Genomic DNA, 12136 nt, shown 5'->3' with positions numbered 1-12136 from the left:
GTCACAAGGGAAGTGGATGCAAAAAATAACCTATCATGTTACAAATATTGATCAAGAATGGTTCCAAGAGCATGAAGGTGACTTCACTTTGCCAAATTTCATTGGTCAACTTAATTACATGATCCAAACTCAGTTGAGAAACTGTGGAAAAAGGCAAAATGATCTGTTCATCTGAGGAAACCACCACTGCCCAAACAGAGGCAACTTCTGGATCAAATCTGCATGGACTAGAATCTCTGTATAATGTTTTATCACTTCCTGATGTCCATGTCCTGATGACTGGACTAATCTAAAACCTTATTGAGGTGCTACTCAGTATCAGGTTGGCAGACCTAATAAACTAGGCATCCACTATATATATATATGGCACCTCCGTAGCCAGGTGAGAAGGAGCAGCAGTGCGTAGCACACGCTTCTTGATTAGACCGGGGTTCGAGCCCATCACCACTAAATACGGAGGATGCGGAAAGGTCAGGGAATGACCACCGCATATTCCCAGAGCAATATAGCCTTAGTTGCTAGTGCTCCTAAAAACCAAATAATAACAACAACAAATATATATAGTGAACTGAAACTTTGTGGGTCACTGATTATATGGAACCATCCTCATTAACTATGTTAGAAAGGAAAATTGTAGAAAGCAGTCTATACTTTGTCAGAGAATAGGTACAAATTGGCAGAATAGTATAGTTGAGAAAATAAGCAGCTGTATGAAAAGTGCCATGTGGTGCTTGAACTTTATATCATATGAAAAAGTTTTATTTTTTCTGTTTTCTTTAACCATCAGAGGTTGAAAGTATTGTATTTATTTTAACATTCCTTATTTCAGTTATCCACTGAGGACTATAACTGAAACCTTTCTTGGAAAATATAAACTTCAGGTACTATATGAAATCTCTCTCTCATTGAACTGCTTCTTTTCTCAATTTATTCCCTTGCATAATTGTAATGATAAGTATTATAATGTTGATATAATTTTTAAATAGAATTTGATCCTGCATTAGTAAAATTCCAACTACATGATTATTTCCATTTATTTGAGTTTCCATTTACTTTGTATAGATATTTGAAAAGTTGTTGTGTCATCCTACTCTGTTAAAATATCTAAAACAGATTATATCAACCCCACCACCTGAAGTTATGAATTGGTTTGGAAAAACTGAGTTATATTTGTTATGGAACCTTGTCTATTTGGCATCTTTTACAGTAAGTATATAATAGCAATTTTGTGATGTTGGCTGTTCGTATTTAAGAGTTCAGATTTTATAGCAATTTCCTAATTACTCGAATATACCATGTATTATTTAAGAATGTAAGTCTCTTCTGATCATAAAAAATATTGATTTTTTATAATGCCCACTGTACGAGGCAGTTATAAATCCATTTAGAATTCCAAGTATGGAGACTGCACTTAAAAAAACTCAGAGCTTCTTGAAAGGGTCCAGAGATGGGCAACCTGCATAATGAAATCTGATAACGGGCACTTGTGTAAGGAAATGCTTTGAATATGTGGGCAACAGAGCTCTGCGACCAGGCACCTTAGAGTTGACTTGATTGAGGTCTATAATGTGCTGAAAGGGGATAGTAAAATGAATGGAGATGAAATATTCACTGGTATATATGATTCTAGAACTAGGGACCATAAATTCAAATTACAGGAAAAGAGGTTTGGACTGGATTATAGTAAGTTTTCTTTTACAGGGCCTAACTTGAGGATATGCAGGCCCTAAGCAAAAGTATTTTGGGGGCCCCTGTAAAAATGTTTATTATGAAATGACATTTAATGTTTTTGGATTAATAATAATAATGATAAATGGATAAGTTTTGGTGCTGTTTTTTTGAAGTCAAGGTGCCAATGAGGCATTCAAAAGCAGATATATAGGGTGCATGTGATTGTCATGTATAATTTTGGGGTCATGGGCAGGAAAAAGTTGGCACCTCTGGGCTAAAGTCCAATAATAGCACTGGCGTATACAAGAGTTCACACACAAGTAGCAATAACTTGGTTCGTGCACTTATCTAGACTCAAGCGAACTCACCGATGGCTAAAGCAAAATTGTGCAGAATGAATACGAAGGTAACTCTGAAAGTTTCCAGAAGGTATTTTGTGTGGCCGTAATTGCCTAGGAAAAGCAGTTGATGTCTCCTTATCCATAACTTTAAGGTTCTCACAGCAGCAGAAAGCACTATGATAGAATTTTGTTTTTTGAATTGTCAATAAAAAAATTTATTTTATGATTTGAGGGGACTGGGCCCCATGATTTTACAGGTCCTAGGCAATTGCCTTGTTTGCCTAGGGGTGAGATAGGCCCTGTTCTTTTAGTGAGCAAATTGTTAATTACTAGAATAAGGTTCCACTATGGGTAATTGAGCATGACAGTTTGAGTAAATTCAAAGGTCAGCTTGGATGACCTTTTAATTTACGTTTAAGTTATCTGCACGAGGAGGGAAATATAAGTAGTTTATTTTCCATTTTTATTGATTATTTATTTATTTTTTTTTTTTTTGACTGGTGCCAAGGGACTTCCTTGCAATATGTGATTAATACTAAAAAAATGCATCAGTAAAATGAAATTGTTTTAGTATTAGTATTAACTAAATCTTATTTATAGGAGAAAGAAATGCAATATCTTTTGAAGAAAAGGCGAGAAAAGTGGTGAAACCTCTTAATACCAGCAAACCTTCGTAAGCTTGAAAAGTAACAGGGAGATATTTCATTGGAACTGAAACCAAAATTACTGCCCCCATCAAAAGAGTCATTTATTTCCATCACACGATAATTACTAAGTTTGCAAAAACGGCACAGAAAGATCAGTCAGCTGCCACTCTCATAGATGTGCCTCCTGTACCCAAACTTGGTGGTAAAGAAAGACTGGAAAAAAAAATACACACAAAAAGTACACACAGTCACAGAAGAAAACATGGGTGTCAAGGTGAGGTTGGTACAAGGTGAATCAGCCTGGAACTTTTTGCTAAGGAAGAGGTGTACACTGACCAGTGGATGCACCAAATCCAAATAATGGGCAAATTCTTAAAGTGGACTTGTCACAGATTCCTACAAAATACAGATAATATCAGGCTTCTTCAGAAACACTAACCAGTTTGCTTTTGCTTGCAAGAGATATACCTAAAGAAAATGACCTCATATTGCATAACCTATTTCAAATAATGGAAGTGGGATTGATCTGCCAATGGAGGAGTTGTTAACCTTGTGGGGAACCAGGCTCCATTTCAGCCTATGCCACTTATTACAAACGTAGAAGTGGTAGCAATTTGACACAGTTGGATCTCAGTTAACCATCTGCTCCATCTATTTTCCACCTGGGCCTGACATTCCCTAAAATGTCAGTCCCAGGTGAACTTTGATGATCTTATAAAACAAATGCATTCCTCAGCTTTACTATTAGGAGATTTCAATGGGAATAACATCAGTTAGGATAGTGCTGACATAAATGGAGGGGGGGGGTTGTCATAATTATGAGAGAATCCTTGGATTCAGGTGAAGTCCCTATGGACTGGATATGTGCAAATATATCCCCAATTTACAAAACAGGATCAAAGTGTGAAGTGAGTAATTACAGACATGTAAGTTTATATTCCAGGGAAAATAATGGCATCACTGGTAAAAGAAATAATGCAGAACCATCTAAACAGGAATTCAGTAATATGGCAGTCAGAGTAAGGATTTGTTAAGGGGCAATCTTTTTCGACCATTCTGATTGATATAGTAACACAGTAGCAAAGGAACTGGATGTAAAAAGTAATTCTGACTTCATATACTTAGAGTTGAGAAAAGCTTTTGATGCTCTTGCAAGACTGTTGTACAAATTCAAGCAGTGTGGCATTAAAGCAAGTTATTTCTGCTATGGATAAAGGGCTGTCTTAATGAGAGAAGGCAGAGTGGTTATCAATGGGCACTGCCCTTTTTCAACTAATGTTATTACTGAAGTCCTTCCTCAGGGTTCAGTGCTGAGTCCTCATTGTTTTCAGTGTTTATTAATGATATTGATGACAGCATCAAGCTTAATGTCTAAGTTTGCACATGGTAACGAGGTTGGCAGGGTGGTTAATAACAGTGATCCATGTATTGCAACAAGATCTAGAAAAATTAGGAAGATTGACTGATAGGTGGCAATTGAAGATTAACATTAACAAATGTATGTACTGCATATTGGTAGCAGGACTGCAAGAATAACATACTAACTGTGCAGTACAACGCTGAGGGTAGTGGAGAATTAAAAAAGATCTGGGAGTCATGATGTAGTCAGATGTGAAGTTCTCCGGGTAGTGCAGATATACTGTTAGGATGGCTCATTGGTTTTGCCAGTGATATACAGAAATTTTGCCAGCAGGAACAAAGAGATGATTATTCCGTTGCATAAGGCAAAGGTTGGGCCACATCTTGAGTACTGCATATTGATCTTTAAGACAAATTTTAGGAAGGATATTGATCTATTGGAATGGGTGAAGGATAACAAGATTAGTGAAGGGAAGGAAAGGGTGCTGTTACCAAGAAAACCTTCAGTTCTGCAAATTGCAGTGTCTGGAGACTAGGCACCTGCAAGGTGATCTGATTACAGTGTTTAAAGGCGCCTCCGTAGCCAGGTGGGAAGGAGCAGCAGCGCGTAGCATACGCTTCTTGATTAGACCGGGATTCGAGCCCATCGCCACCAAATACGGAGGATGCGGAAAAGTCAGGGAATGACCACCACATATACCGGAGCAATGTGACAAAACACATGAGATTATCGGAAGGTCATTCGGGTGATATAGGAAGTGGGTGGGTTTTTAAAAGCATTTTATAACCTTGGCCAGAGAGGTCATCTGCTTTTATTAAAAACTTTTTATACCTCCACTCTTTCCAGGTTTACGTGGGGTTTCATCATATCTTGGAACTTCTGCCAAAAGGAGGAGTACCGTAAGGATCAGTTTTATGTGTTGTGTTTTTTGCCATTAAAGTAAATTCCATTACTGCGCAACTTCCTCCAAATGTAAACAGTGCTCTGTTGTTAATGACTTTAACATATTTTCATTAGGTGATTGATGATGCATATCAATCAGTGAAATACCACCACTTTATTTATTGGAAGCTTTAAGTGGTGAAATCCATGTTTAGTCTCCAGAGAAAAGCTCCAGTAATCCCCATCTCTTCTATCATGTAGTATTATTGAAGTCATTTGATGTTATGATGGACATTGTGGCAAGATCCAGTCTTCCTTACATTACAAGGGCCCTAAAACAATTTTCACAGACCAGCTGCTAGATAGTCCACCAAACCAAATCTATTGGTAACTCTCTAGGAAGCATCTGGATCAGCTAGTAACTGGATGGGGTCAAGGTTGTTAATAACAGTAATGACAGTATGCTGCTGCAACAGGATCTGGAAAAGTTGGGTAGATGGGCTGAGAAGTGTCAACTAAAGTTTAACATTGGCAAATGCAAAGTACTGCATATGGGTAGCACTAACCCCAGAGTAACATATCTACTGTGTAGCACTATACTCAGGGTATTGGAAAATGAAAAGGACCTGGGGGAATTGTGCAGTCAGATATGAAGTTTTCTGAACAGTGCAGACAGGCTGCAAGAGTAGGTCATGGAGTCTTGTCGATGAAAAAAAAAAAAGGAATTTTGCGAGCAAGGATAAGGAGGTGATTATCCCCTTGTATAAGGCATTGGTCAGGCCACACCTTGAGTACTGCATACAGGTCCGGAAGCCTCATTTTAGGAAAGATGTATAGTTGCTAGAACAAGTACAGAGAAGGGCAACAAAACTGGTGAAGGGAACAAAGGGGTGCTGTAATGAAGAAAGGCTTAAATTCTGCAAATTGCAGCTTCTGGAGACTAAGCACCTGCAAGATTTGATTGAGGTGTATAAGGCCTTGAATGGATTGAGCAGACTTAATGCTGATGGGATTCTTCCTCTTGCTCAGATTACAAACCTGAGGGGGGCATAGATTCAAACTGAGGAAAGACAGTTGTAGGATAGATGTGCGGAAGTTTGCCTTTAGCCAGCAGGTAGTTGATTGCTGGAACAAACTTCCATCTGTTGTTGTGGAAGTTGATAGCTTAAATAAATTGAAGGCAGAACTAGACAGACATTTGGAATGAATGGATCAGTGAAATGGGAATGGGGTTTTTTTTGGCTAATGCTGCTTTCTTGCATCATGTGCCTCTACTAATGCTAATATACAGCGGGGGGGGGGGGAATTGTTGAGATGATGTTATATCAGGGAGGTGGGTATATTGCTGTGCATCTTGGTCCTTATGCAAAAAAGAAAAATACCTTAAGGATCAGTTTCATGTGTTATGCTTTTTGCCATAATGTTTATTTCATCAACTATAAACAGTGATTTATAGTTGATGACTTCAGCATATTTTCATTAGCTGATTGATGATGCTTATCCACCAGTTTACTTATTGGAGGTTCTTATGTGATGAAATCCGTGTTTAGTCTCCAGAGAAAAGTTCCAACAATCACCATCATTTCTATCATGCAGTATGATTGATGTCTTTTAATGTTATGATTGGCATCGTAGCAAGATCCAGTCTTCTTTACTTTTCATGGATACAGCTCTAAAACAATTTTCACGGGCCAGATGCTAGATAGTCCACCAGACCGAACTATTGGTAACTCTCTAGGAGGCATCTGGATCATCTAGTGCAGGGGTGGCCAACTTAATTTGTGATGCGTTCTACTTTTTTTTTCTTCAAAATGTGCCATGATCTACCATCTCAAGAATTTCATTGCTCATGGTAAAAAAAGTTAATCAACACATATTGAAATATGTTTAAAAATTTTTAAATTAAATACAATTCAGAATTCTTATTTTAAATTTATACATATTTAAATTTTTAATTTATGTGAAGGCTGTGTCTTCGTGTCATCTGCCAAACTTTCAAAATTGAGGATATACTGTGATAAGGCCAACCATAAAAAATCTTCTGTGTGCAAGTCCATAAGAGTAGAGTGATTTTTCATCTTTGTTTGTTTCTAATATGAAAAGGCGGATTCACATAGATATGTGTAACCAAAACAGAAATTTAAAAGTTCACTGCATTTTTTCACATTTGGGTACTTTTCTTGACAAACATTTCCAAAAGTCTTTTTCTGGTGATCTGACTTTTAGGAAGATATCATTTCGCAGTGTAGCAATTTAATTTTCAAATAATATTTTCTCCGCGTGAAAAATCTCAGCGATTTTTTTTCTGCAGTTTGTTTCATATAGTGTTCTAAGTTGACATTAAATGGATAAGAAATATCTTGAACAATGTCTTCAATTGTTTTAAAATCACTGAATCTGGTTTCAAAATCATCCACAACTTTCTCAATTTCAGAAACATATTTCTCACTATTAAATTCAAAAACAGGATATTTTTGAATGACCTTGCATATTTGCAAAATGATCGAATTTCTTTTTTCTTTGAGATCCTTAGCCATTGCCAAAAATTGATATTTATATGCATAAATACTACTAATCATGTCACCCACATTTTTATTTTTTCCTTCCAAATTCAGATCACTTAATTTACTGGTAAAATCTGCTAAAAAAGCCAGATCACACAACCACTCCATATCTTGTAGCTGCTGATAATCATTTTCCCTTTGATCAACAAATTTTTTTAATCTCATTCAGCAAATTTTGAAATCTCTGTAGAAACTTACTCTGACTCAGCCATCTTACAATCTTACATCTGTGTGTAATATCAGATCTGGTTCATTTTCATCAAGTTACATTTTGAAAAGTCTCCTTTGTAGAGATTGTCCTCTGATGGAATTCATGATTTTGAAAGCTGTGTCCATAACACTTTTAGTATTTAATCTTTTGCTGGCTGAAACTTTTTGGTGGATGATACAATGGTAACTCAAAAAATCTGGGAATTCATCATCCTTTCGGTACAATGCAATGAATCCGTTAAGATGCCCTGCCATTGCTTTAGCTCCACCTGTTGTTTTTGATATGAGTAATTTAATGTTTTCAATCAAATTTTTGAATGCATTAAATATATCACAACCTCTAGTCTTTCTTTTAACGAAACCATACCCAGAAGTTCTTCTCTTGGCAGAATCATCGAAAACCATATGAATAAAAATGAGCAATTCAGCTGTATCACTGATGTCTGTGTATTCATCCAGTTGTAAAGAAAAGGGCATACAATTAGGAATATGAGCTTGCAATTGTTTGCTCACATTTTTACTCATTTTTTCGATATGTCGCATCACAGTATTTTGAGATAATTGCAGATCTTGAAGAGCACTTTTAATTTCATTTTTGTTCTTAAAATTTTCAAAAAGAGAATCTATTATTTCTAAAAATATGTCTTTGATGAATTGACCATCAGAAAATGGTTCGCATTTTTTTGCAAAAAGATGACTCACTTTAAATGATGCTACAGTTACCACTTTAAAATGTAAATTAGGTGTCATGGAGAAATTTTGTTGTGCGAGTAATCTGGATTTAAGTTCTTTTAATTTATTTTTTCTAAGGTCACTGTTAGGCAGAAAATCCAATTGATATTTACCATGGAGTGTGTTGAAGTGCCTTTCTAAATTTCCTTTTTTTAGTCTAGCCACAGAAGCATTGAAATCAGAGAACAACATTTTTCTCCTATCATTACAAAAAAGTATTCTAGTTCCCACTCTTGATGAAAATGATACGTTTTACTCTTTTTCTTAGTATTCATTTTGAATCAAAAGGTTATTAAATTAACGTATAAGTACTGTCCGGTTATTAATATTAAGTAAGCTAAATAAGAATTCAACGCACACTATGCTCTCCACAATGTAACTCCGTGAATTTTTACTAGACAAGCCTAGCGGCTGCGAGCAACAAGAGTAGTCACGTGGTTCAGCAGATTTGTAATAAGCATATGCATTGGGGTTCATAATAATATTTAGATTTTGACTAATCTATTTTTTATATATGTTTAAAATTCTCATGATTGACCAAAATTAAAACTCCTGAGCTAGTGTATAATCTTACTGCCTCTACTCTTCAGTTAGTGACTGGATGGAATTGGAGTAGTATGTATACAGGGGGCATTGTTGGGATGACATTATATCAAGGAGGTGGGTACATTCTTGCTGTGTGTATGCCATATCCAAAAATATCATTACTTCATACATGTCCTCCACACCTTTTCTTTTCTGTGAAAAGATTTAAACCTCCCAAAAACTTCCTTGTTCATTTCACAAATATATATGGCCTCAGTTCCATTCACAGTGATGTCTGTTTCACCCAGTCTGCCAAGCCCACTTATTTTTTTATTTATTTTTTTTTTTTACAGAATCCCAATTATCAGTTGCCTCAGCCACTGTTCACCTCAGTTTTCCTGATTACTTACTCTACAATTCCTTTTGTTTGTACAAATTTCTCCCCCCCCCCCTCCAGTGTTCCCTGTCAAAGACTTAAGTTATTTGGAATCTCTTCTTTTTTTATCTTCTCTGGTTTAAAACGTCTCTATCCCATTCTGTTAAATTCATCTGTTGCCTCTATCATTCTCTGAACTCTGCTAATCACTTGGCACTCATTGACTTTCTTTCTCTGAACCTCAACTACCTTAGCCCAACTTCCCTAACAGTGGGGTTATTCTCCTTGGTCAATTTCAATATTTAGAGGTCTAACTGGCTTCAGTTTTTCTAGTTACACAAACCGAGCTGGTTGACATGCCAAGGTTTTTGCAATTACTAATGACCTTACACAGATTGTTCAATTACCTATCAGAATACTAAATAATCATAACCATACACCCAACTCTTGATCTTTTCCTACAAACAACCATTCAAAGTTTAGGTAAGTGATCTTTAGCACAACTTTGTGATGGTCTCTTCTCCAAGGCTATTCTGAGCCTTGTGGTGTTTGGTTTTATAAGAATGCAAAGTGTGATGATTTCTGTTCTTTTTTCCTTGGTTGGGTTACTGTTTGCTCGGATCACGTCAGTGAAATTATTCTTGTACAGATGAAATTCTTGATTTCACATTGCACCTCAAACTCGTCCTTATCTTAACCTTGATTTTCTAATTCCCACCACATCCTCCAGATTAATTTTCTGCCTACACTAATGCTCACGACAATTGCAAAACTATTATGGATCAATCTAAAATAGATTTTGAACAGGCAAAGAGTAGGGAAGTTTTTTCCTGTTCAAAATTGTATTTGAGCATTCTGGTCTCTTACCAAAGCTTTTGGCTGCAACTTTTGTCCATCCATACTGCCACCTCTGTTAAAACCAGTTGGTTCCCTTGCCACCTCAGCTAAAGATAAAGCCAAATTACTAGCATACTTTTCTTCTAACTCTTATGTTGATGATCTAGGTCAGGGGGGGGGGGGGGGCAAACCCATGCCATGCATGCCCAAAGCGGTACGTGTACAAATTTTTTGGACATATAGAATTCAGAGTGAGTGATGACATACATCCATGTAGTTGCATATTTTCATTCTGCTCATTTTTTTTTTATTTTTCTCCTAATCTTGTTTTTAAAAGAAATAATAACCCTTTATGTGAATGTCTTGTTCTTAAATACAGTCATTTGCTAAAATTTAAGACTACCATTAGTTTTTAGTACAAATTGAAAGAAAATACAATTTCAGAGACTTTTAATCAAAAAATTCATATATTTCACACATTTATTCAGAACATAAGTTATTGGTAAAGTTATGTGAGATATATTATTCAAATTCAGTATTTAGTGTAGCCTCCTTCATTGTCAGTTACAGATTGTATGTGCCCTGGAGATTGAAGATTATTCTTCATTAATTCCCATAAATGTTTTAATTGCTATTTGCCATTTACAGAATGTTTAGAATGTCAGCCCAACCAGCAAAGAAACAAAAACTTTCAAATGAAGAGGGGAGTAGGTGATTTCAAGAACCTTGGAGTGAAATATTTGGTATGATTAAGAAGGATAATAAAGCATTATTCATTTTGTGTTCTGAAACGCAAGGGTAGTTTTTTAAAAGATTTAGCCAAATTGGGCATGAAATCTTGATGGCATTTCTCCTCTTGTTCTCAAAACTTGTGCTCCATAGCTTGCTCCTGTTATCACCTTTTTACACTTTCTTATTCCACTGGGGATTTCCTTCTGCTTGGAAATTTGCTCATATCCAGCAAGTTCCTAAAAAGTGTGACAAATCCCTTCCATCCAGTTATTATCTCTATCACTTATTTCTACTCTTTCCAGAGTAGTTGAGAAATCCATTAATCACCAACTCTTAAACTATCTTGAATCCTTTCATCTGATTGTTGATCCACTAGTGATATTCGCTCATGTTACTCATCTTTGAACAACTTGCCCTTAATGCTGTACTGCTACAATTTGTACAATAGTCGTCCATGTGCCACAGTATCAAAAGCTTTCCTGAAATCCAAGTATATGATATCAAAATTATTTTTGCCATCCAGTTCCTTTGTGATCACATCATAGTATATCCAATCAAATTTGTCAGACAAGACTTCCCCTTAACAAACCCATGCTGTGTCTGAACTATAACTGCGATCTTGTCTAGATGATCCTGCATTGCTACCTTAACCAGTGACTCCATTATTTTCCCTGGAACAGAAGTTAGACTAATAGGTCTGTAATTACTCGTGTTACCTTTGATTCCCCCTTTGTGAATTGGAGGCAAATTTCACATCTCCAGTCCATGGGTACTTCCTCTGAGTCCAAGGAAGCTTTCATAATTATGGCTAAGGGTCTGCTTACTTCCTTTGCTGCTTCCTTTAATATAACTGGATAGATCCCATCCACCCCAGGTGCCTTTCTTATATTCAATTTCAACAATTTCTCCCCTACTTTGCTCTCAATTATTACAAATTCATTTAACTCCCTGCCAGAGTTTGACAAGCTTCTGGTCTCCACTTCCCTACAGACCTCCTCATGTGTGAATATAGATGCAAAATACTCATTCAATTTGTCAGCTACCTTAGCAGATTCATCAACAATCAAACCGTCAGTGTCAAGTGGACCAGTCTGATTCTTCTCCTTCCTTCTAGAATTACGTAAGTAAAAAAGTCTTTACTGTTTTTCTTTGCATTGTTTGCCAAAGATTTTTCGTAATCTGCCTTTGCTTGCCTAACGTCCTTTGTGACTTGATTACAGACTATCTTATATCTACCATAGCCATCTGTGTCTCCTGAT

The 12136-nt window shown here is 36.4% G+C and overlaps 1 protein-coding gene across 1 annotated transcript in view; it reads left to right on the top strand.

The window, feature by feature from the left end:
- The window catches only part of LOC150084737 (RNA polymerase II-associated protein 1), a 630471-nt gene that overhangs the window by 461557 nt on the left and 156778 nt on the right, over positions 1-12136 (top strand). Inside the window, exon 25 of the mRNA XM_090376342.1 lies at positions 1063-1206. Coding sequence (XP_090232468.1) covers positions 1063-1206 — 144 coding nt within the window. The remainder of the gene's footprint in view (positions 1-1062; positions 1207-12136) is intronic.

The sequence above is a fragment of the Mastigoproctus giganteus genome, chromosome 6 (assembly GCF_048544385.1).
Source record: "Mastigoproctus giganteus isolate SK-2022 chromosome 6, ASM4854438v1, whole genome shotgun sequence".
NCBI classification, from domain to species: Eukaryota; Metazoa; Arthropoda; class Arachnida; order Uropygi; family Thelyphonidae; genus Mastigoproctus; species Mastigoproctus giganteus.
Note: the sequence above shows the minus strand (reverse complement) of the source record. Positions and strands in the feature narration are given on the sequence as shown.